The sequence below is a fragment of the Phalangium opilio genome, unplaced genomic scaffold (assembly GCF_054372755.1).
Source record: "Phalangium opilio isolate 3A_F unplaced genomic scaffold, DU_Popi_V2 ptg000537l_1, whole genome shotgun sequence".
In the NCBI taxonomy this organism is placed as follows: Eukaryota; Metazoa; Arthropoda; class Arachnida; order Opiliones; family Phalangiidae; genus Phalangium; species Phalangium opilio.
In genome coordinates, this window is record NW_028324243.1 from 2686128 (window position 1) to 2712581 (window position 26454).

Below are 26454 nucleotides of genomic sequence, written 5' to 3' on the forward strand. Positions count from 1 at the left end.
AAATGCATAGAGAAATTTATAAAGAAAAATTGAACACAACAAATTAAATTTAATGAAATATGGAGAAAAAGTTGAAAAACCCGAAATACATGGGAGAGGTAGTAAAAAAAGGGTATATATCGTCCCCTCACGGTGAAATCTTTTAAAATTTACAATAATTAATCAAATTAAATTTATCTTTCCAATGAACCTAATCTCATTTAAGAGAGACAACTCCTTCATACTTAAATTAACTAATGAAGTTAGAAGGAAAGTAAAATATCTCGCCCCCCCCTCAAGGTGAATCTTTTAAAGGAAAAGGTAGGTAACATAACATCTTACCTTAAAAGAACGGCCTTTTTCTATGAATAAAAGCAAAAATAAGAAAAAAAATATTAGCGTTTAATTAGTCTTGAAAACGCTCGGCCATTAGTTTAGTGGCGTCTGTTAAATCGAACCACTTACCCCTATTGGTGTAACGGAATTGGTGGAATTTTCACAGGCTGAGGGAAGTAAGGGGTAATCTACAAAACCACTCCGTCTGTTATTACTAAATATATATTTAAAAAACCTGGGAAACTCAAGGAAGTTTATGGAAAAACCCAGGAAATGTATGGAAAAAACCCTGGAAAACTCAGGGAATTATATGGGAAAAATCTGGAAAACTCAGGGAAATCGGTTTTCCAAAAGTTATATGAACCCTGCATTCAGTCGTTAAATCGGGATTGCTTAATAAACATCCAAACTCACAAGCTTCTACCAGGGAGAGAGGGAGAAGCCGCCTAATGCTAACAGAACTCGTATCTAGCGGGAAGGGGTTGAAAACGGGGGTATGAAATACTATGTTCTCTCTCTCTCTACCTAGGGTCATTCGGTGGATCATTGAGCATGCGCGAAGTGACATCACGAATAGTCGCTACTCGTTCGGTTTCCATTCCGTTCGCGCCATTTAAACACCGCAAAGGTCCGGCATAATGCCAGAAAAGGCTGTTGTTATAATGGTTGTAGAAACCATTCTAAATTTGCACACAAGGAATATATGATTGGTATAAAGTTCTTTCCTTTTCCGAAACCATTTTTGTTCTTCACAGGCCAAGGTCTACCTTTTCTAGTGAGTCGCGCCGCTGGTTTTTAAATTTGTAAACAAACCTTATGACGACGTCACAAAAGATAAAAAATTTGGATTTTGCGCAGTAGAGCTCGCGGTGGCCCGGGCGATACTACCCCCTTTGGCTGGGAAATTTACTTCCCCCACCCAAAAGAGAGATACCTCGCGCTATTCACGCGGCATCTCCCTCTCTCCCTGCTTCTACATTCATAATATTTGTAGGTTTCGTACACCGGTGTATTGCAGGTAGAAGTTCTACAGGGGTCGATAGTAAATACATTTTACCCCTGGAAGTTCGGCACTAGAAATTCGCGCGCTTTTCGAAAAACTACGCGTCCCTTTTCGAACACATTTAAATATTAGTAAATTCCGCACGCTTTAATAATAGAACCAACCAACAAATCTTTTGAATTTTTATAACGGCTTGGATCTCATTCTCGGGTTTTGAGATGAGAAAGGGATAACCCGATTGGCTTGATTTTGCCATGAGCAGAACCTGTTTCACCCCAAGAGTCATACTCTAATCCAATCAGAAAAATAAGAGATTTATTTTCGTCGCTCAACGACAGATGGTACTACAGCCAACTTTGTTAGTCACGTGATCCTATCCCTTGTTTATTTGTTGTTTGGGTCTATTGACAGCGTTATGTTTCGTGACAGTTGAAAAGCCTGGTTTTCACCGACCAAAATTCACGAATGCGGTAAAAACAATGCCGCATATAAAACGGCGGCAAACCGTAGTGAAACTTGAAATACGAATAGCGCGGGCTCGTGGCGACTATGGATTAACCTAAGACCATTAATGATCTTAGGATTAACTAACGCTAGGGATTGTTTGCTCCCCCTAAAAGATAAAGCATGCGTGTTCCAAACGCCCCCTAGCCGCAGCTACATTCCCTAACAGGAAGTTATATGAAATTTGACCAAATATCCCGTGTCCTATGACGTCAAAATTAAAATCCAGCCTAGATTAGAAGCCGCCATCTTTAAGATCCACAAAACCTAGAGATGGCGCTTTATCTACATCCGTTTTGGTCCAATAAATTGAGGGAATGAAGAGGGGAATCAAGGAATGATTCGCAATATGTAGTTGGCGACAGTATTACATGGGAAACACTGTTAGTGAACAATCCTTAGCGTTAGTTAATCCATGTGGACCAAAGAGCGGCTACATGTTCACCCCTAGCATTCTGGCTAATCTTCTGCACACGAATTTTACCTTGCCAAAGGCAGGAACCAATCAGACCTAATGCATTAGTTCCCATTGGTTCCTGCCTTTGGCTTAACTAGCCTTCAGCAAGCTTAGCTACTGTGTAGCAGAAAAGCCATCTATAAGGGGCATCAACGGAGCCGCGCTTTCCTTTAAAGTTTATGTTGAAAATGCGCCAATAGAAACCTATCGATTTTCGTAGACTTCATTGTCTTTGTAAAAACGTTCACTTTTATCATATAAATAAGGATTAAACCAAACAAATTAGTTAACTATACAACACAACGCCTTCAATTAAAAAAATGGCGTCGAATAAAACATGTCGAAAGTTGACGAAAACCAAGCCTATAACCAAAAATAAATATTTATTTTTGCTATAACGTCACGCATTCGTTGATTCCTATTGGCCAACGCTTTCCTTTCAAACAGTGAAAACCAAGCGTAAGAAAAGAAAATAGATGCATCAAAATGAAATGAAACACAATGTGAAAGAAAATTATTTACTGAGTTTGTTTTTCTGTACAGTCAAGTTAATACACGCTATTTTCAGTTTTTTTTTTTAAGTAGAAATGAAACACTTTTTCATTCGATCAAACCATTTTTTTTGCATCGATAGACGATTGCGGAAGACAAAATTAAAACATTATTTTATTTGTCCAATAAATTCGTTTTACCAATGCATGAATGGGCAGTTGCGAAATAGATTTACTTAAATGTGCATAGCTTTTTTTTTAGTTTTCTTTTATAATTTTCCGTATGATCTATTATCGTTTTATCAATGTCTTTTACAATATTCTATTCTAAATATCCGACAAATCAAAACGTCTCTAAAAGTTTCTTAAATTACTAAGCTCCATGTTTTCTAGCTACTAGCGTCGCGTTCAATTATTTTCACACTAAAACTTTAATTTAAAAAATAACCACCGAATTAGTCGCCTTTAACGCGTTAATTTGATGAAAATTATTATTTCTTGAATATTAATTGTTTTCTTTAACAAATTGAGTTTACTGTTGATTTGAAAATTTTGGTTGAGGGGGGGGGGAAAAGCAACAAATAGGAAAAAAAACAGAACTTGAAATGTTGTACTAAAATTAAAGGGTCCATAAAATTAATTGGTTTTACTATTTATAGTACTAAATTAGTCCCAGATCTAAGTGAAATAGAAAAATAACAACTTTCAATGGCTCAGCTAGTACATTTCAGTCGTTCTCACGTAACATACAGCGCCATCTCTGAAACGCGTCAACAAGTAATTTTTATCATGAGCGTGAACCAAAATAAATTAAAATATTTATCAAATCACATTTGGAAATTGGAAATTTTGATGTCTCATGCTAAATCAGAATTTTTAAATTTGAATATTACGTTTAAAGGGGCTGTAAAAGAGGCATCGGCGGGAGGGTAAAATTATTTGAAATACGTCAGAGGCACGTGACCGCTGAGGGGCGTGGTTCAAAGCAGCTTAGTTTTATTACCACTCCAGGGAATTGGCGCTGCAATCCGTCGAAAAAGGAGGACTATATGTTTAGTCCCACTCCATGAGGAGTCTTTGTATCTTGGTGTCACGTGGTACCTGTGACGTATTTCAAATAATTTTTACCCAAAAGCCGATGCCTACCTCGCAGTCCCTTTAAAGGGGCTGTAAAGAAGGGCATCGGCGTGTGTGTAAAAACGTGGTGCCTGTGACGTATTTCAAATAATTTTCACCCAAAAGCTGATGCCTACCTCGCAGTCCCTTTAAAGGGGCTGTAAAGGGGGCATCGGCGTTTGCGTAAAAACGTGGTGCCTGTGACGTATTTCAAATAATTTTTATCCAAAAGCCGATGCCTACCTCGCAGTCCCTTTAAAGGGGCTATAAAGAGGGCATCGGCGTGTGTGTAAAAACGTGGTGCCTGTGACGTATTTCAAATAATTTTTACCCACAAGCCGATGCCTACCTCGCAGTCCCTTTAAAGAGGCTGTAAGGTGCCTACCTCGCAGTCCCTTTAAAGGGTTAAAAATACTCTAAAAAACTAAAGCTGTCGGAACAAATTAACCGTTAAGATTTGATAAAAAATTTAGAAAAAAAAAATACTTGTTGGACGTGCGTTTTGAAGTATTCACATCATCGGATACTGTTCAAAAATATCTAATTTCTATTTTCAACAACAATCTGGCATGGGTAACGAGGGAAACCAGTAAAAAAAAACAACGTAAATTCTTCTTCGTTTCCAGCTAAGTAGCTTCGTATTAAAAATAAAACAACGCAAGAATAAGTTAATAAAATAATAATAATAATAATAAAAAACCTAACAACAGAAAAAAAATGTTTGTATCTGCCCCATGGGAATTTGTTTTTTATGATTTAATAATACAATGTGATTCGAACAATACCATCACTCCGAGACACGCGTTGTTCGAAGTTCAATGTTACGTTTTAACAATGAACTCGATAACGGCAAGAAGTTATATCAGTATCTCAGAGAGAAGATATAAATTCGCCAGATTTCCAGCTTTATCTCCAGTCCTAACGTAGGTCCGCAGTCAATCCCCGTCTCTAAATTACAACCAGCATCTCATTGGTTCTTGAAAACTCACGTCAGCGCGACGACGCGAGTGAGGAAAATTTCCGACTGACGAGAGCGAAATAGCCCGGCGCCTCCTTTTACGTCCCCCCTTGTATTTTGAAAGGGGGACTGGGACTATGGCGCGCGAATACAAAGGCATCTTATATCTTCTCTCTGAGATACTGATATAACTTCTTGATAACGGTATCTCGCAATAGGATTGTCTTAAGGCATTAAGATGACACTTTTTAAACGTTATTTACATGTTTTAACCCTTTAATTTGGCGAGTCACTAAAAATTTAGGCTTCGTTTTTAACCTTTGGAAAGAAAAAATTTAAAAATTATTTAAATGGAATTCATTTTTTTATGTAAAACTAATTAATATATAATTTTTGTTTGGAATGTATCATAAAAATTATTCTTTTTAAACCCACAACCATTTAGTTTTTTGCGTAGATTTCAAAAAGGGTTATTTAATGAAAATTGAGAGGTGAAAATTCAATTTTTTCGCTAATTTTACAAACTAATACTACTTTAAGTCCAAAGTAATTTAAGGTAACTTCAATTACAGCCCTTTAGGATGAATTACATTGTTTAAAGTTGTAACTTAACACAGTGCAATAATCTAGAGTAATTTATCATATTACGATAATCGATTTTAATTTTAATTACCATATTTTGGTAATCTATAGTGAAATTTAGAAGGAAATTTTGTAATCTAGGGATATTTAGTACATTTTGTTAATAACTTAACTTATCTAACGCTTAATAGTTTTCTAAAGATGATTTTACCGGGCTAGAAAATATAATACTTCTAAAATCACCGAAGACTAATAATGGGAAAGGATGGAAACTTAAAAATCGGCAAATTAAAATTACTAGTAATTAGGATCTGGTAGAATTACACAGATCACGCCTAAGTTACGTACCCGGTGCCTAGAGATGTGAAATTACCGTAATTTTTAAAAATGGTAATTTACCGGGTAAATTACCGAAAAATTACCGGTAAATTACCGATTAAAATTTTGGTAATTTACCGGGTAAATTACCGAAAAATTACCGGTAAATTACCGATTAAAATTTTGGTAATTTACCGGGTAAATTACCGATTAAAAATTTGGTAATTTACCGAAAAATTATTGGTAAATTACCGATTAAAAATTTGGTAATTTACCGATAAATTACCGGTAAATTACCGATTAAAAATTTGGTAATTTACCGAAAAATTACCGGTAAATTACCGATTAAAAATTTGGTAATTTACCGAAAAATTACCGGTAAATTACTGATTAAATTTTTGGTAATTTACCGAAAAATTACCGGTAAATTACCGATTAAAATTTTGGTAATTTACCGAAAAATTACCGGTAAATTACCGATTAAAATTTTGAAATTACAAAAATTACCGTAATTTATGGTATTTTATGTTTTAACAGGCTTATTATCGCGGAAATTTTGTAATTTACCGGTAAATTACCATTCTAAGATTACGGTAAGATATAAATCGGTAATTTATACGCGGTAAATTACCGACTCGCATCTCTACCGGCACTAAAAATTGAAGTAAATTTTAATCCAAGTAATATTAATAAAAGTAATTGAATTTTCATCTCGTATTTTCCACCTTAATAACACCTTAATGGTTTTTTTGTTATCTATTGCTTAGTATACATTTGTTTCTTCAACATCAGAGATTCATTTTGTATTTTTTTTTAAATTAATTAATTAATTACACCTAAGGAATGTGTTAATTAGCTTTTTTTCTTTATATTTTGTGGTTATTGAAATACAATTATTATCTTTAAAAAAAAATGAAAAAAATCTACACATCAGCTGCCTCGTTAAAAAACCTCTGCATGGTACCGAAACAAATCTTAATTTAATTTAAAATTAATGAGCAATTAAACACATACCGCATGCATGCACAATTCTGTAATAAAAAAAATGGAAAAACAAATATTAAATAAACACCAAATCTATGTGACCCATTTGACATATTATTTAAACGACTAGTTCCTTGAAATTTATTTATTTTTTTTTAAATTTTTACGTATGTTTATATTTTATGCCGTAATTGTTTACACTTTAAACATTTGCTGTAAAAAAAGTCCTTGACTTTCAGGCACCTTTTTTTTTGTATTTTATTTTCATGTTTATGTTTATTTGTTTATTTGTTTATGTGCGGAGATATCGCATCTATGTAAAGGCAAGATTATAATAAAATAATTAACAAATTTCGTATCACAATTAACCATCACCACTCTAAATAAAAAAATAATAGGGAACGTTAAAAATTATATTTACAAAAGAAAATTTAAAAAATACTTGTAAGCACCAAAATATTATTATTATTTAATTAATTAAAAATAACCTAAAATAAAACCCTTGATTGATTGATTGGAAATAACGAAGTGTTTTAAGTTTTAAGTATGGTAGGGTACTTCAATGGGTAACGAGTTAATTTTAATTTGCAAATTTATTTTATTTCATTTCAATGTTAAATAAAATAACATTAATTTATTTAGAGTTAATTTTGATTAAATCAATTAACTCGTTATCCATTTATAAAGGGTTTTTGGATACAAAATATTTCACGTGTTCGAAAAGATTTGAAATTGTACGCTAAATTTAATGGCCAAGTCTTAAAAAGTTGAATTACGATTATTTGAGGTTAAATAATGTTTTTCTAATACGATAAGCACTTAATTTTAATTAAGATTATTATGGCATTGCCAACGGAAATTGTCAAGAAAGAAAATTGGTAGTATAAAGCTGACTAAACTGGAAAAACATGGGAGAAGTTACACTTAGTCAATTTTTAAGTTAACGTAACATTTTTCCTTAATAGAACGGCCTTTGTTGTAAATATAAAAGGAATTAAATATTAAAAATAAAATAAATTATTTCTTATTACAATATGATAATTAGCATTTAATTAGCCTTAAAAATAATCAAGGACTACTGCGCCATCCGCCATTGCTTTAGTGTCGTCTGCTTAGTTGAATCTGTTAAGCGCGTGACCGAGTGGGCTATGACCTACATTCCTCAGGCTGTGAGAATTCAACCAATCACGTAGTGGTTCGATTTAGCAGGCGCCACTAAACCAATGGCGGATGGTGGCGCAGTAGTCCTTGATTGTTTTTAAGACTAATTAAATGCTAATTATCATATTGTAATAAGAGATAATTTGTTTTATTTTTAATATTTAATTCTTTTTATAATTAGATAAAGCAGCCGTTCTTTTTAAGGATATTAGCTTAACTTTTCTTTTAACTGTAGAATTTGCATAGAAAAATGATCAAAGCGCACCAATAACTAAATTTTAAACTGTAAAATAATGCAAGCTTTGAAATACGGTGCAGCGGTTTCGCCCAGAAACCGTTGCAGACGACGGAGGGGGCATTCTGTTACAACGGGCAATTTCGAAGGACGACTCAAGATTGGTTGCAGCCAGCGTGGTAAATAAGGCGGTGGCACAGGGCAAATGACCAGTTTAAAAATTTCCTGGACCAGTTTAAAAATTAAATCGGAGGGGGGTCAGTGGTCCACGAGATCACTAAGAAATTTCAAGGGTTTCCAGATTCCAGACATTAGCTCATATATTTTAATTATCGACTTGTTCAATTTAGCAGACGACGCGCCCTGGCCAGTGGTCATGGACCAGTTTATTTATTCCAGGCCAGAGGGGTTGCTGGCCCAATGTCCAGTTTAAAAAAAATCCTTATTTCCCACCCTGGTTGCAGCAATTACAAGTCCATTAAAGTATAAAAGGGTTAAAATAGGTGAAACGATATTTATTTAACATTAGGGTGCCTGCATGTTAATAACGTTTTAAAATAACTGGATTTCATTGTTGGTCAACTAATAACTAATAAGTAAGCTTCACTGGTATCCAAAAACCCATATATTTTAAATTATACCTAACAACAGAAGAGGGGCAGCTAATAGAGTAGTGGCACTCCATGTTAACTACCCATAGAGCTTAATACAGTCAAAGGCAAGTAGGTGCCATTACTCTATTAAGGAAGGAATATTATAGTTTAATTGTTATTATAAATACTAAAATACTAAATAAGACGATCGAGGGTTTATTTTTCGTTACGATCAAGACATCTAGAATAAAATAACCGTTACAATTAATTTACATTTTTAACACATAAATTAAAAGTTTTGTTTTAAAATTTAATAGAAATTGAGTTGTTTTTAACTGGTTTAGTTAATTAACCCAAAAATAATAATAATAATAAAAATAATAATAATAATAATAATAATTAAAATTAATGGAATGTTTACAGCAATTTCACCATCATTTTCCTTTATTTATTTAGTTTTTTGATATTAAAAATTATTAAAAACAAAACCTAATTGTAATTTCATTATCAAAAGCAAATACCTTGTTTCCAAAGATTGTCGATCTATTACCATATAATTTAAGTATCAGCCAAAATTTTTATCATTTATACAAAATGTTAGGATTTTTGTTTAGTTTAGTTTCGTTTATTATACATTAGGCGAATTATTTACGGCTACGTACCCTTCTGAATGAATGAGAGTCTCGAGAAATATCTACAGTACATCTCATTTAACACTTTTACTTCTCAGATTTTTTTCATTCCGTTCAATGGTTCAAATAATTTTGGTTTGTTACTTAGAAACATTTTTTTTCGCGTAGCTAAGTTTTTCTTCGCTTAATTAGTTCCCCTATTTTTTATTTCATTTTGTTACGCTTAAATTATTAAAACTACTTGGGAAGTTAATTAAATTTAACGAAACTAGGCTAAATTAATTAATTAAATAACGCGATTAATTAATAGCTACGAAAGAAACTCATTTTCAAGTTCGCGAATAGTCGGCGCTCTTTGCGATTGTTGGTTTGGCCGATGCGCGGCGAGTTGCATGACAGCCGTGAGTGGTACGGTACCATCCTGGGATTGTCCTTCGACGGGTAAATCCAATAAGGTTTTAGCGTCAATCGGGTGAGGCCTAGGCCGCGATCTTTGTTGTAAACCAGGTGAGGGATGATGATAGGCCGTTAACTGACGCGTGGGAGAAGCCACGGGGTTTTTATCGTGATGGTTCATTACAAACCTGACTCGCGAATTCTCATCTCCACTTGGGGTCTCGGGTGACGCCTGAGTGTTGTTACCATTCGAAGTAGTTCCGTTGATGACAACGTGACCGGTATTACGCGTCAGCCATCTTTTCGGTGACGTTCGAGGCCCCTCGGAACTTTTGAATTTAGACACCACCGGAGAATGCGCGTGATGTTGATTGGGCGGGGCCGAAGAGTGGCGGTATCGATAGTCTACGGTCAAGGGTCTATCGGTGGAGGCGTCCAGACTATTCTGTCGACGAGGCGTACCGGGATGGGAGCCCGAGTGATGTAACGGCGAATTAACTATTGGCGCGTAAACGACTCCTAGTTGCTGCTGCTGCTGGGTTAAAGGAGGGATCGGGGGCGGTTGAGGCGTTGGAGAGGACAAAACCACGGCGCCGCCGGGAGAGTTCAAATGGTCCATCTCGACGTTATCCGAATCTTCTACGTGAAAGGATGGATTGACGTTCGAAGACGAGGCGTTTGAGGTAGAGGAGACATTCGAAGAGGTTCGTCGGTGTCCAAACACTATTCTTTGAGGAGTTCTCGGTGCCGGTACTGGTGGGGCGCCGTTAGAGGAAGGGTTATCGTACGCGTGGTAATTTTCTTGAACCGGTATTCTACCTACAAATTCGGGATATATCCTTTCTACGTGAAATACGTCTGGCCTAATATTATCGGGATAAAATCGTTCGATGTAATAAGGCTGTTCGGAGGATGAAAGCTGACCACCGTTAGTGACTGTGGCGCCGGCTCCTCGATACTCTTGATAGTAGTATTGCAGAGCGGCGCCGCCGCTACTCGGGTCTTGTTGGTGAGAAGGCGAAGACCGTGAAAAATCCTGATAGACGGTGGTGGTAGAGGCCACTTGATTTTGGTAACTATCTTGTCGGAAATATTCTACGTATCCCGGTGGTGCCCTTTCCCCGATTGGCAGCATGGTAACGACGGGATGAGCCCCGCCAGAATTTGAGCTAACGTAACCGTGCTCGCTCTCGCTACTGGCCGTAGAAGATTTTCTCCTGGGACTCTGGATTTGAGAAGAGCCACCGGAACCTATGCTAGGATTATGTTGCGGTGACTCGGCAAACCTCATTGGCGAACCCATTTCGAAGGTTAGACCGGGCCTGTAATGCCTAGTTTGCCCGTGATAAGTATTATGAGGATAACCAGACACCGTAGAAAATTCATAATCGACCATCAAATAAGGTGATCCTGAAATGAAACCCAATCGAAATCTAAATGCACAGAGGCAACTATGACTAGAGAGAAGTGTACCACCACAAAGCGGGGTAAGTTAACATCATTCTTCCCAACATCATTTTACATTTGGAGTGCACAAGGTTACTAAACCGAATCACATACGCGATGAATAGTTCCCCCATCATTACTATATCTATTAGCGTTTAACAATTTTCCAAGGCGCATGCGCTTGTGTGTCTTTGTCCCACGTCAACACAATCAAGGTTTGTGGCTTGATTTAGTGCCAAAAAAACTAAAATTCACCCTACAATCTGAACTTTGATTTTGTGAGATAGCAAACAAAAAGGTGCGTGAGCCTGGGAAGAATCATTCATGTTATGTATCTAAAGTATTAAGAGGATACAGAGTGTCACTCTTCTTCTATTATCCCCTTCTGCTATGAACTGTGACTTACTTCCTTTGGATAATGGGGTGACGTATTTTATTCTGACTAAACACGATATCACTAAATAAACAGATTGAAATTCTTTACACTTATATTTCATGATTCAAGCTCCAAATCATATCCAAAGTAAAAAGTTCAAAATAGGACTTCGAATGTCAACAATGAACTGCAACATAAGTGGCTAGCCCAAAAGTGTATAGATATAAAAGCAAAAAGTACACTTTATTAACAATTCCCTGCCTTTGGCTGTAGACGACACGTAACCTGAGAAGCAAACAACCCTCCGCTCAACACCCCACACGAATTAACCAATCAGGGAAGAGCTTCTTGAAGTCATTGGTTTATAGAAAGAAGTACATGATGCTAGGGATTCAAACGCTAATTTTTGGTACTATATGAGCCTATTCACGGCTTTTTCCCTGTGCCACGCAGAGGGGTCGACGCTATTCTGGGATAAAGTAGGGCTTCTCATACATAGTTTTCAAACTAGGAAGATTGATACCATTTACAAAAGGAGACCAGCTAACTACTTCGTGGACACAGTGTAGTACCACGTAGCCTGGCGCCTCCTGGTGTAAATGGTACCAACCCTCCTAGTCTGAAAACTACGCATATTACACGGCGCGGACAAGTTTCAACGAAGTGTACTTTTTGTTGTTAAACCTATATACTTTTGGTTAGAGCCACCATCTTTTTCCAACTTCAAATCTTATTTAGAAAAGTTCTTTACGTACAAACTGAGTGTTAAATACAGCAACACTAGTAAGGCTTGTAATTAACAATACACCATAGACGAGGCGTTTAAGTGCCTTTGAATAACAATCAAAAGACGTTAGAAATCACTAAAAAAAGACCTATTTTAGGATAAATGGAAATAAGTTCACTAAAAAAGACCTATTTTACGATAAATTGAAATAAGTTCACTAAAAAAGACCTATTTTAGGATAAATTGAAAAATATATCGAGACGACGTCATTCCAGCTGTTTAATGATAAATATACTTAGTTCTTATCTTCGACTTCCGACTTAAGATAAAATTAAACTTTGTTAACTTTGAAAGTTTTTCTCTGATTCACTATTTGCGTTTAACATAAGTTTATAAGTGATATGTTCCATAAAGATGACACTTCCTATAGTTCGTAATGCTAGGGACTTACAGCTCGAGCTAGTTCGAGAACGACGGAAGCGAGAATTGAAGTCCTACACTCAGTTAATTTTGTAGTCCATCTAGTCCTATTTTGTATATACTAAGCCTTTGTCAGCGCCCCATTCACCAGGCGTCGCTTTACCCTGAATCTATGAAGTTTCACCTACGTCAATCAATTCGTGAGAATGACAAGCGAGAATTGCAGAACTACACTCTGTTAATTTTGCAGTCCATCTAGTCCTATTTTGTCTGTACTAAGCCTTTGTCAGCGCCTAACCAGTCGTCGCTTTACCCTGAATCTATGACCTACTTAAATCACTTCATGACAAGCTCCAGTTCGAGAACGACAAGCGAGAATTGAAGTCCTACACTCAGTTAATTTTGCAGTCCATCTAGTCCTATTTGGTCTGTACTAAGCCTTTGTCAGCGCCCCATTCACCAGGCGTCGCTTTACCTCGAATCTATGAAGTTTCACCTACGTCAGTCACTTCATGAGAACGACGGAAGCGAGAATTGAAGCCCTACACTCAGTTAATTTTGCAGTCCATCTAGTCCTATTTAGTCTGTACTAAGCCTTTGACAGCGCCCCATTCACCAGGCGTCGCTTTACCTCGAATCTGTCAAGTTTCACCTAAGTCACTTCATGAGAACGTCAAGCGAGAATTGAAGTCCTACACTCGGTGGTTAATTTTGCAGTCGATCTAGTTCCTATTTAGTCTGCAGTACTAAGCCTTTGTCAGCGCCCCAGTCACCAGTCGTCGCTTTACCCTGAATCTATGACCTACTTAAATCACTTCATGACAAGCTCCAGTTTCTAAGTTACCAGTTACAAACTTACGGAGAACATATTTTATCATCTTATGGTAAATTTAACAAGAGCATTTTGACTCAGACACTCAAAACTTCGGTAGTGAATAAAGTCCAAATGACTTACCGAGTTCTCTACTTCCCCAGAGTCGTTTCTCTTCTTCTTCCTCTTCTATCCAGTGATTGGGTGATGGTGAAAGCCTGGGATGAATATTGGTATGCCTGACCAGTCGCACGTCAAAGCCAGCTCCGAAACAGGCCAGCATAGCGGTTAAGTTGTAGAGCACGGCGTCGACGTGCTTTCGCGTTAACGTTGTAAGTATTCTTTTAGGACTAGATCCAGGATCCGAAAGAGTTATTCCGTTTTCAAGGTGGCTATGTCTGGGAGAACCAAATGGCACATCGTTCCACGAGTCTTCCATTCCTAAATCAAGGGAAACAATGTGAGTTATGCAAAGAAGGTACTCATGTACTTTCCAGGAAGCCCAGACAACGTGTTAAATTCCTTGTATAGGTATAATAGGAATTTGTTTCTGGAATTATAGGATTTTATAGGAAAATATATAGGAGGAAAAAATGTGTTTTATAGGAGATTATAGGATTTTATAGGAAAATATATAGGAGAAGAAAATATGTGTATAAAGGAGAATAGAGGATTTTATAGGAAAATATATAGGAGAAGAAAATATGTGTATAAAGGAGAACATAGGATTTTATAGGAAAATATATAGGAGAAGAAAATATGTGTATAAAGGAGAACATAGGATTTTATAGGAAAATATATAGGAGAAGAAAATATGTGTATAAAGGAGAATAGAGGATTTTATAGGAAAATATATAGGAGAAGAAAATATGCGTATAAAGGAGAACATAGGATTTTATAGGAAAATATATAGGAGAAGAAAATATGTGTATAAAGGAGAATATAGGATTTTATAGGAAAATATATAGGAGAAGAAAATATGTGTATAAAGGAGAATATAGGATTTTATAGGAAAATATATAGGAGAAGAAAATATGTGTATGGAGAACATAGGATTTTATAGGAAAATATATAGGAGAAGAAAATATGTGTATAAAGGAGAATATAGAGCTATTTCAGAGGGGGTAATGGCTACGTCACCAATGCTATTTGCCCATAGAGAAACCCTCACAAAATGGCCGCCCTCTACACTCAAAGGCAGGCCCAATTTTCGTAGCAGACGAAATTTTTCCCCCACTGAAATAGCTCTATAGGATTTTATAGGAGAAAATGCGTTTTTATAGGAAAATATAGGACTAAAAATGCTCATATAACTATTAAGTCATGACAGGTCCTATAATATTCTATATTATAGGACCTGTCATGAAAATGTAGGATAATATATGACCCGTCATTAAATTATAGGATAATATAGGACCTGTCATCAAATTAGAGAATATTATAGGACCTGTCATGAAAATATAGGATATTATAGGACCCGTCATCAAATTATAGGATAATATAGGACCCGTCATCAAATTATAGGATAATATAGGACCCGTCATCAAATTATAGGATAATATAGGCCCTGTCATCAAATTAGAGGATAATATAAGACAGGTTGAAAAATATAGGATTTTATAGGAGTTATAGGACCGCTGGGCTCTATGACTGAGACTTTTTCAGATAACGTGACTCGTGTTAATAATAAACCAAACCTTTTACCCCTACGAGACTGCAGCTGAATTCTCACAGGCTGAGAGAGGTAAGGGGTAAGAGGTTCGATTTAGCAGACGCCACTAAACCAATGGCGGATGGCGCAGAAGTCCTCGATTATTTTTAAGACTAATTAAATGTACTAATTATCATATTGTAATAAGAGATCATTCATTTTAATTTTAATATTTAATTGCTTTTATATTTAGAAAAAGCAGCCATTCTTTTAACGATAATGTTACGTTACCAAATGTGGATGAGAGGGAAAAAATGACAATGGCCATAGAGCCTGTGTTAAAAAACGCGGACATCAAAGTTTCGCCAATAACTATTTAGTTTACTAGTGACTGATGGACTTGAAAACTCGCGACTTCATTAAAGTAGTTCAGACATTTATGCTCCTTGGTTTAACCACAGCCCACTCGATCACGCGAATCACGATGCAAGCTGCTCGCGCTATAGCTAAATTAACGGGATATGTTTTAAACGTATCTAGTTTTATGTGCTCTTCTATTGCTTCGATAACCTTACTTAAATCCATATTATACCTTCAAATACCTTTTAAAACATTACCAGCTACTCTGTCCTGACTACAAACACAAATCGAGGAAGTTCTAGCATACACAATAGCAGACGACGGTAACCGCGTAACCGCGAATTAACACAAGACCTATTTTAAGGGAGTGAACAGGCCCAGTATAGCTACGCCAATAAAACGGTCAACTACGGCGAAACTCTGATGACTCGCCACTTTTGGCCATTTTTATACTTCTCTACTCATCCACTTTTGACGTTACCTGAACTTTTTCATCGTAAATTAGTAATATTAAACCACATTTACCAGTTAACAATTTAACGGTGATTTGAAGTTGGTGGTGAACCTACCTATTTCTTCAAGAACGCAAGTATTGGAGACTCCACCGACCAAAGGATAAGTATTACGTTGAGATTTCTCAAGATTGGGAGCGCTCTTCGACCATCGCTTCGTATCGTCAATCAGAAGTTTCTGTCTCCCGTAAACCCGTTCTTTCTGATGAACTGAACTCGGACCCCACGTTTTACCTTTAACGCCATCTGTCGGTACTATTACGGGCAAAAATTATTTCACACTATTTCATCGGTAACAAAAAATTACGCCATGAACCATTTTCCACAGCCAAATATACCCATAGAGTGTAGCGACTAGCTTGAACTAATAGACTAATGGCACCGCATGGTATTTCCCCTAAGAGCTTAATACAGTCGGAACTAGAGGGCTGCCATTACTCTAATGAAGGTATCTTAATTAAAGGGACTGTAAAGCTGGCATCGGCGGCTGGGTAAAAATTATTTGAAATACGTCAGAGGCACGTGACTGCGGAGAGACGAGGTTCAAAGAAGCTAAGTGAGTTTTATTTCGAAAACTATCACTTCATGGAATTGGCGCTGCAATCTCGCGAAAAACAAGGACTAGATGTTAACTAGTTCCACTCCATGAGGAGTCTTTGTATCTTGGCATCACGTGATGTCTGTGACGTATTTCAAATTATTTTTACCCACTCGCCGATGCCTTCTTTGCAGGGACTGTAAAGTGGGCATCGGGACGTGATGTCTGTGACGTATTTCAAATTATTTTTACCCACCCGCCGATGCCTTCTTTGCAGGGACTGTAAAGTGGGCATCGGCGGGTTTGCCATACGTCATAGGCACCACGTGACGTCAAGATACAGAGGTTCCACGTTGATTGGGAGTTGAAATCTAGTCCTTTTTTTGCAGCGCCAATTCCCTGCTCAAAGTGGTCCAAGTTACAAAATAAAACGAGCTAAGTTTCTTTAAACCACTCCCTCTCCTCGGTCACGTGCCTATGACGTATTTAAAATAATTTTTACCCACCCGCCTATGCCGGCTTTACAGTCCCTTTAAATAAAATTCAACTAAATAATAAAGTAATAAACATAAAAACCAAACGTTATTTCGATTCCTGGATTTAAAGCAGATCGCGGGTCACGTGGTTTCCCCTACAAGTTTACTCTCTCCTTACGAACTACAGTTTTGGCTTGGCGAAGGCTAGTGGGCGGGATTTATAAGTAATAAATCCCGCCCACAAATGCCTCCTGACTTCGCCAAGTCAAAACTGGAGTTCGTAAGGAACGTCAACTTGTAGGGAAACCACGTGACCCGCGGTCTGCTTTAACAGAGTGCGCCATGATACATTTCACAAAAAACCATTAAACCAAGCTGCTAATGTTAATAATAAACTAAATTGTAACTAACGCTTGTACGCATTTAACATTTTTCTAATCATATCTTTCATGTAAGTAAAAATTTGGCTTACAAAAATTGTCTGCAAATAAATAACTATATTCGTTAAACGAAGTTGGAGAAATGACAAATGGCCATTCGTAACAGTCACTGTAAAATCTTACTACTCGATGCAAGGTCACGACCTTATACTACCACGTGGTGTTAAGTTATTTAAAGTTTATTCACCAGGGGTCACCAGCCAATAAAATGTTCTAAGATCCATAAAGAAAATGTTTACTCTGTACATTTATAAGGACTCAAGGAGAAATAAAGAAACCCTGTCAACACCCCTTCAACCTATGCCTTGATTTTACTATAAGTTCATAAGATATGTTCATCCATAAGTTTTTAAAGTCTGGTAACTTTGAAACTGGAGCTTGTAATAGATTCAGGGTAAAGCGACATACGCCTGGTAAGGCGCTGCTGACAAAGGCTTAGTACAAACTAAATGGGAAGATGCAAGTCCTGCAAAATTGACCACCGAGTCGTTCTAGTTATCTCGAGCTGTAAGTCTCTAGCATTACTAAGTATAGGTATGTGTCATACTTATGGATGAACATATCTTATAAACTTATGATTTTACCCAGGGATAGATTTAATTTTAAAAGTAGGAATGGAGAACAGAGTAATCTGGGCGCGCGTCAAAGTCCCGGACCCCCTTCCACGGAACGGGCGGGTCATAGTGACAGAGGTAAATAGGAATTACGTATTTTCGCCGTCCCCGTCAGCAACGTCATCAAAACGTAGTTTAAGTGAGTCAACCAATAAGATAATTTAAACTTTTGAATTTCGTTAAGTGTTGAAGGGAGGGGCTCTATACTGGGCTCACTGAAGTAAATACTAACCGTTCTCCATTCCTACTTCTAAAATTTAATCTATCCCTGATTAATAATAATTTAAATATAATTAAAAATATAAATTACTGCTGGCATTGCATTTTGTACTTCTAACCAAAGCATTTTTCAATTAACACTAAGATATAATTAAAATAATAAATAAATAAATAATTAAAAATAAACAATTTTGAGCATAATTATAAAATACTTTAATCAGTTGTAAATAAAAAATAAAACAATACAATTTCGCGGTTGGTTTTAATTTAAGTTGAAACTTTTAAAAGATAATTAATTAATCCCTTTGTAATTAATAAACCCTAAAGCGGATATCTATATGCGCAGCCAGCAGTGATACAATTTGAGAAACTCTGAACGATACGTAACTACAAAACTAATAAAAGGTATGTTTCAGTGCAAATAACTAACTATACGCAGAATGTGCAAATTTTGAATGTACAAGCAATTAACGCTCAAGGCTTGGGTCATCCGAGTACAAATTGAATGAGTCTAGCAACGTAATTAAGTTTCTGCGTAATAAGCCTAAAGCAAGTAGCCCACTTAGCCGTGCAAAACCGTATCGTTACCGTTTTAAATTCGTAAATGATCCGAAAGAGGGCGCCCATTACCTAAGTCCGAAAGCATCGTTTAAGAAAGATGACGTTATATTCGTATTTGGATACGTGACGTCACGTTAACGATACGTTTTCACAAGGCTTAGTGGACTACTTGCTTATCATGATTAGCGATGTGAAATTACGGTAATTTTTAAAAATGGTGATTTACCAGGACCGATAAAATTTTGGAATAACAAAAATTACCGTCGTTTATGGTATTTTATATTTTCATAGGCTTATTACCATTTCCAAATTACGGTAAGATATAAATCGGTAATTAACGCTTTATTTGGTAAATTACCATTTCAATATTACGGAACGATATAAATCGGTAATTAACGCTTTATTTGGTAAATTACCATTTCAATATTACGGAACGATATAAATCGGTAATTTACGCGGTATTTGGTAAATTAAAAGTAAATTACTGACGGTAATTAAGGTGCTTGTCAGGGACACGGAAAATAACCACTATTTATGAAAATAATTTGACCTAAACTAGGCCTAATTATCAAACGCTTCGTCTAGGGTGAAATGAGTTGAGCAATTTTGGAAAACAAGTTCAAATCTAAGACCATTGAACACAGATGGACTTGAATGATATGCTAAAAACCCCGTTTTTCAAATGGCATCACCTGTCGTGAGTCCCAAAACATAAATTCGACTCATAAGCCTTGGTTGGTTTGAGTCGAAAAAGTTTCAATAATGGTCGCGGTGTGGCGCTAGAGCGGCGCTGCCCTAAAAGAACCACGCCGTCCTATCTCCATTCATCTGTGTTTAATTGTCTAATTTGAACGCCAATTTGAACATGCCCATCTTTGAATTTGACCCAAATGTCCAGGGCATACATTTTAATCCCGGTGTATTAAAAACATTTGGCAATTTAATTCACGGTTCCGATTTCAATTAAATTATGCTAAATTTTGCGCAGCTGTAAGCAAGTTTCCCTGGACGAAATGTTTTATGTCAATTTATTATAAACCGAAATTGCCATTAAGGTTTTACAATCAAATCCCAGTTACACACAATTTTGAACGGTGTAATTTTTATATGAGCTAATTCCGGCTCAGAAGTCAAGGCTTAGACCATTAAACACAGATGGGCTGGAATGGAGACACGGGGCGTGGTTCTTTTAGGGCCGCGCCTCTCTAGCGCCACGCCGCGACCAATATCGAAACTTTTCGACTCAAACCATAGCCATAACATAATAAAGGCTTATGAGTCGAATTAAGTTTCGGGCCTCTCCCGCTAAGGGGCGATGCCCTTTGAAGAACGGGGTTTTAGCATATATTTTTACAGTCCATCTGTGTTTAATGATCATAGGTCAAGGTAAATTCACGATTCCTCGCACTTGCCCTCAATTGTGACGTCAAAAATTCCTTCACCAACATAACCATATAAAAATTCAATGTTTGCAAATAGGTTCTTGGTGTTAAAGCTTAAGTGGCGCACCTAAAATGCTAGACACTAATTATTAACCTTACCAAAAACAGGAAGGAAGCAATCAAAGGTCGTCAACGAGGGTGGAGTTAATACTAGCCTTTCCCAAGCTTAGAGGGCGAGTCAACTCCACCCCTCGACTATGGGGGCATCTAGTGGCATTTGATTAAACTAAACCACAGCCGATACTTAATTGCTTTAAGCATTGTTACCTCCAATAAGACTACCAAACCCTGAGCGCAAATATTAATACGATGATAAAGCATTCCAAAGTAATTTGGTTAAGGCCAGAAATAATTACGAATCATAAGTTAGCGCTTCTAAATATCTTTTACACGTAATTGTATGACGTCATTTACCGAAAAGGTATTAGTCACGCTTTTCAGGTATTTACCAGTACAAGACTGAACAACATTCCCATCCTTACAATATGATAATTTCCAGAAATTAATTTGAAAATTTATCAAAGGATAATGCTTAGGCTAAGACCATTAAAAAATGGAGATACGGGTGGCGTATGGTTCTTATAGGACAGCGCCTCTCGAGCGCAACTATAACCATAGAGCTAACTCAGAAGCCTTAGTGTGACGTCACTCATAGATCCATAGCGGTACCAAACATGGCCGCTCACTGCCAAAGCTAAGCCCGTTAGCAAGTGACGTCACAATTGAAATAGCTCTATTAAACACAGATGGACTGGCATGGAGATAGAGGTGGTTCTTTTAAGGCAGCGTCTCTAGCGCCACGCCGCGACCAATATTGAATTTTTTTCGACTCAAACCAAGGCTTATGAGTCGAATTAAGTTTCGGGATTCTCCCGCTAGGGGCGCTGCTGACAGGCGATGCCATTAGAAAAACAGGGGTTTCACCTTATAATTTGTCCAGTCCATCCGTGTTTAATGGTCTTAGGTTTAGGTTACATAACACGTTTATTTTATGATCGAGCAAAGTAATTTTTATAATCTTTAGGCAATGCGAAATGATATATTTTAGCCGCGTTATGCGTTTTAGCAATAAGCAATCTACGAACGACTTTCACAATCAGCCAGGCATTTCAATTACGTTATGTTATGTTATATTAAGCAAGCAATTTTTGTACCATTTGTTTTTCATTCTAGGACCCTTTCTTTTTAAAAAAATATACGTTTCAACCGTTTTGTATTTAAACTTTCATACTGTAAACATTAGCCAAGCCGCTACACTCTGACGTGTTTTTTTTTTTGAGAAGAATTCTTAGTATTATATTAAGAATTCTAACTAATTTGACGTACCCCTGTCTTTTCGTCCAAACTTACAGGCATAAGCTCTGAGTCTGGCCAGATTGGGTGAGGCGGGAGGGCTTTCCGGTGTGGCCTGTCCCATTCGTAAGCTTTTGATGTCCGGTCTAATCATCGAAGGACTCTGCTGCACTGTAATGTTGTGACGAAAATCTGAAGAAAAAAAAAGTACACTTTAGTGTTTTTAAAAAATTTAAATATTTTCATTTTAATTAGCGGTCTTATTCCTGATCAGCGCCACCTACCCATAGCGGCGACTTTGAGAACTACTGTAAGCGGCAAGCCAATCAGATGTCGCTAAAAATCTGGTGACGTCACTGACTGGCACTCTCGGGTCTTACCAAAAATGACGTCACCAGATTTTAGCGACATCTGAATAAATTGGCTTGCCGCTTACAGTAGTTCTCAAAGTCACCGCTATGGGTAGATGGCGCTGATCAGGAATAAGGCTAATTTAAGTGATCGTTAAATGAAACTAGACCATCATGAAAACTTAACAAAATTTGTTCACCAATTTAAATTTTTTTAATGTTTCAAAAAATTACGTATTGTATAGTGTTCAAATGTTCACAATCAAACGATACAAATCTTTTCGACTCTAATACCTTCATCACGGGCTCACGGCCTATAGAGCTATCTCAGAACAGGGTTCATAAAACTTTTGGGAAAACAAATTTCCCTGAGATTTCCAGGTTTTCCCCATATACTTCCCTCAGTTTTCCAGGTTTTTCCCTTATAAGGAGTATCCCATGCAGCAAATGTAAACGAAGGAGGGGGGGGCAAATTGGACTATAACATAATCTAAGGACATCCCCGTATCTCTAATATAACCAGAGTTATGAGCCTCCAAAGTATAGTGTAATGCTATTCCTATGAACGGTACCGTTCATGAACATTTTGACTAATAACTCGGCCCGTGTTTGACACAAATTTAACTAAAAATTCTAAATTTCCCTGAACTTTCCCTGAGGTTTTTGTGAACTATTAATTTCCCTGATTTTTCCAGGTTTTCCCGGTTTTCCAGGTTTGTATGAACCCTGTATATAAATCAAAGTCCTGACTGATTGACTGACTGACCGACAGACTGACTGATAATCAACGCCCAGCCCAAACCACTTGCCATAGAAGGCTGAAAATTTGCAGAAACGTTACTCATAAGTAGTAGGCGCGTACTAAGAAAGATTTCCCTCCAATCCGCCGCCATTTTAATAAATGGCGCCCAGAAATGTAAAAAATCTTCTCTATGCAACAAAGTCCGCGCGTTTCAACCGATTTCGCAAATATTTAGTACACTGGTTTCCTTTAACCTATAGACGGGCTGAATGGTCTTTCGGGTTCGATTTGTTGCCATCTTTTTAAATGGCGGCCAAAAACTTAAAAACCCTTCTTTATGGAATAGTGTCCGCGTGGAAAGTAATAAAAAATGTCCCGACGGGCTGACGGGCAACGCCGAGTGCCTTCGCACCTAGGGTGCTACAAAAATATCAGTCATCAGTAAAATCTACACATTCTTTATATCATTTTGATGGAATTTCTTATTACACGCGAGCTACGCCGTGGCTAACAGCTAGTACTAACTATTACCGTTAACCTCTGCAAGTTTTGAATATCTGTCACTTCAGGCAATTAATTTTCTAGATTTATCTTTCACTTTTTCTCGTCTGTTTTTATTAATCTATAAAATGAATGTACTCACCAGATGGCATGCTGATTTGTTGGCCTCCATATTTGAGCAATTTTAGCCGACTCTTCTTGAACTTGCCCTTCCTCTTCTTGGGTGTTGGTCGACCTTGTTGCTGTTGCTGAATCATAATATTGAGCTCTCTTTCGAGCAAATGGAACTCCCTCTCGACCAACTCTTGCTCCCGTTTCATCAGCAACTCTTCTTGCATCCTCTGTTGCAGGATGGCTTTCGTCAATTCCTCTTCCCGGCATCGCAATTCCTTCTCTTTGCATCTAAGCTCGTGAAACATTTCTTCAATTTCGTGCTTCCAATCTTCTTGAAGCGTATGGAATGATTCTTGCGGAGTGTTCATGAAAGGCGATCGGGAAATCTCCTCCAGCTCTCGAAGGATATCCACAAAGTACGGCCGACCATGAGGCTCTGGGTCCCAACACGCTATCATGAAGAATAAAGAATTGACGCATTTATAGACTTAATAAAAACATTTGTTTGTATCTTGGTGAAATCTCAACCACTTTTATCGAAACTTGTCCAGGGTTGGCACGGAATTTTCAGAACCAAATTCCCTGACTTTTACAGGTTTTCCCCGACCTTTTTCTGAGGTTTTCCCCGACCTTTTTCTGAGATTTTCCCCCGACCTTTTTCTGAGGTTTTCCCCGACCTTTTTCTGAGATTTTCCCCGACCTTTTTCTGAGACTTTCCCCGACCTTTTTTCTGAGACTTTCCCCGACCTTTTTTCTGAGACTTTCCCCGACCTTTTTCCGACATTTTCCCCGACCTTTTTCCGACATTTTCCCCGACCTTTTTCCGACATTTTCCCTGACCTTTTTCCGACATTTTCCCAGACCTTTTTCTGATATTTTCCCAGACCTTTTTCCGAGATTTTCCCAGACCTTTTTCCGAGATTTTCCCAGACCTTTTTCCGAGATTTTCCCTGACCTTTTTCTGAGATTTTCCCCGACCTTTTTCTGAGATTTTCCCTGACCTTTTAAGGCCGAAAGTGTGAATGTTTACAGCAAGTTTTAAGTGCTTATAATGAAATAAACTCTCTACATTAAGCTTTCAAATGTGTTTGTTGCACCAAAATGATTAAGAAACATTTTAACTATAAATAACAGTCCAGGAGATTTTTATAACTTTAGGCATTTACTTTACAAAAACAATTCTAGACATTTTTAAGGATTGCTCTAGAGTTTTTTTGTGTTAAGAGAGGAGGAGGAGAAACTTTCATTATACTCTTTCAATAAAGACTTATCCCCAGAAATTTTACCCACTAAAATCAAATTCCCTGACTTAGCTGAAATTTTTAAAAATCCCCTGACTTTTCCCTGACCTTTTCGGCCCATTTTTAAAATTCCCTGATTTTTCCAGGTTTTCCCTGACCCGTGGAAACCCTGATTAGTCTTATTTTAAAGAAAACAATACTCCCTACATCATTAAATTACATTTAAAAATGCATTTTTAGTAAAAAAAGGTGAATCTTACCTTCCATGAGTCGAGAAAAAGGCAGTGGGCATGTTGATGGAATAGGCAAAGTTAATTTGTTGACTGCGACTCCGTAAGCGACAGCCAAGGTATCAATTCCTTTATAAGGCATTTCACCAGTCAACAATTCCCATAGTAAGACACCGTAACTGAAACCAAACAAAACAATTAAGCAACAAGTTACAATGCAAAACGCTACTGAGATCTAAGACCATTAAACACAGATGACTGGAAAAATTATAAGCTAAAACCCCCGTTCTTCTAATGGCATCTAGCGGGAGAGTCTCGAAGCTTAATTCGACTCGCAAGCCTTGGTTCGACTCGCAAGCCTTGGTTCGACTCGCAAGCCTTGGTTCGACTCGCAAGCCTTGGTTCGACTCGCAAGCCTTGGTTCGACTCGCAAGCCTTGGTTCGACTCGCAAGCCTTGGTTCGACTCGCAAGCCTTGGTTCGACTCGCAAGCCTTGGTTCGACTCGCAAGCCTTGGTTCGACTCGCAAGCCTTGGTTCGACTCGCAAGCCTTGGTTCGACTCGCAAGCCTTGGTTCGACTCGCAAGCCTTGGTTCGACTCGCAAGCCTTGGTTCGACTCGCAAGCCTTGGTTCGACTCGCAAGCCTTGGTTCGACTCGCAAGCCTTGGTTCGACTCGCAAGCCTTGGTTCGACTCGCAAGCCTTGATTCGACTCGCAAGCCTTGATTCGACTCGCAAGCCTTGGTTCGACTCGCAAGCCTTGGTTCGACTCGCAAGCCTTGGTTCGACTCGCAAGCCTTGGTTCGACTCGCAAGCCTTGGTTCGACTCGCAAGCCTTGGTTCGACTCGCAAGCCTTGGTTCGACTCGCAAGCCTTGGTTCGACTCGCAAGCCTTGGTTCGACTCACAAGCCTTGGTTCGACTCACAAGCCTTGGTTCGACTCACAAGCCTTGGTTCGACTCGCAAGCCTTGGTTCGACTCATAAGCCTTGGTTCGACTCATAAGCCTTGGTTCGACTCATAAGCCTTGGTTCGACTCATAAGCCTTGGTTCGACTCATAAGCCTTGGTTCGACTCACAAGCCTTGATTCGAGTCGAAAAAATTTCAATATTGGTCGCGGCGTGGCGCTAGAGACGCTGCCCTAAAAGAACCAAGCGCCACCTGTATCTCCATTCCAGTCCATCTGTGTTTAATATAGCTATCTCAGTTGTGACGTCACGGGCTAACGGGCTTAGCTTTGGCAGTGAGCAGCCATGTTTGGTGCCGCTATGAGTGACGTCACACTAAGGCTTCTGAGACAGCTCTATGGTCTTAGGCGCGCTCATCAACATAAAATAGAGAAACTTACCTCCAAACATCGCTAGCTTTTGAAAAGGTTGAGGACTTGATGACTTCAGGGGCCATCCAGGCATAGGTACCTGCAGCTGACATCCGCGTCGTTTTGTAAACTTCCCTGGCTAGTCCAAAATCCGTTATCTTCAGAGTTTTGTCGTAAAGAGTCGACATTTCAACACCTTCACTGAGTAGAACTGAAAAAGAGCAAAGAGTACATTTTAAAATTGGGTTTTTTAAAGGTGTATCAAACAGCTAGGGACATTTTTCGTGAAAGTCATATTTTTTGTGTAATGTACAATCCGAGTGTTACG

At 37.8% G+C, this 26454-nt stretch overlaps 1 protein-coding gene and 1 long non-coding RNA gene across 5 annotated transcripts in view; one reads left to right on the forward strand and one right to left on the reverse strand.

The window, feature by feature from the left end:
* Positions 1-2783: 2783 nt before the first annotated feature.
* LOC149588823 (mitogen-activated protein kinase kinase kinase 10-like) overlaps positions 2784-26454 on the reverse strand; it is a 31876-nt gene continuing 8205 nt past the window's right edge. The window contains exons 2-9 of one of the 4 annotated variants that reach the window (XR_016379837.1): positions 26157-26337; positions 24840-24988; positions 23367-23789; positions 21665-21823; positions 16106-16303; positions 13670-13966; positions 4272-11155; positions 2784-3916 (exon numbers count right to left, since the gene is read on the reverse strand). Coding sequence is in view for 2 of the 4 variants with exons in the window: in XM_089862218.1 (XP_089718344.1) it covers positions 9660-11155; positions 13670-13966; positions 16106-16303; positions 21665-21823; positions 23367-23789; positions 24840-24988; positions 26157-26337 (2903 nt within the window). In the remaining 2 variants the exon portion in view is untranslated. Of the gene's footprint in view, positions 11156-13669; positions 13967-16105; positions 16304-21664; positions 21824-23366; positions 23790-24839; positions 24989-26156; positions 26338-26454 lie in introns of all 4 variants that reach the window. The other 3 variants (XR_016379836.1, XM_089862219.1, XM_089862218.1) reach the window with 3 other exon arrangements.
* LOC149588824 (uncharacterized) lies at positions 13182-15359 on the forward strand. Its single transcript, XR_016379854.1, has 2 exons — positions 13182-13598; positions 13690-15359. It is a non-coding gene; the product is annotated as an uncharacterized LOC149588824 (long non-coding RNA).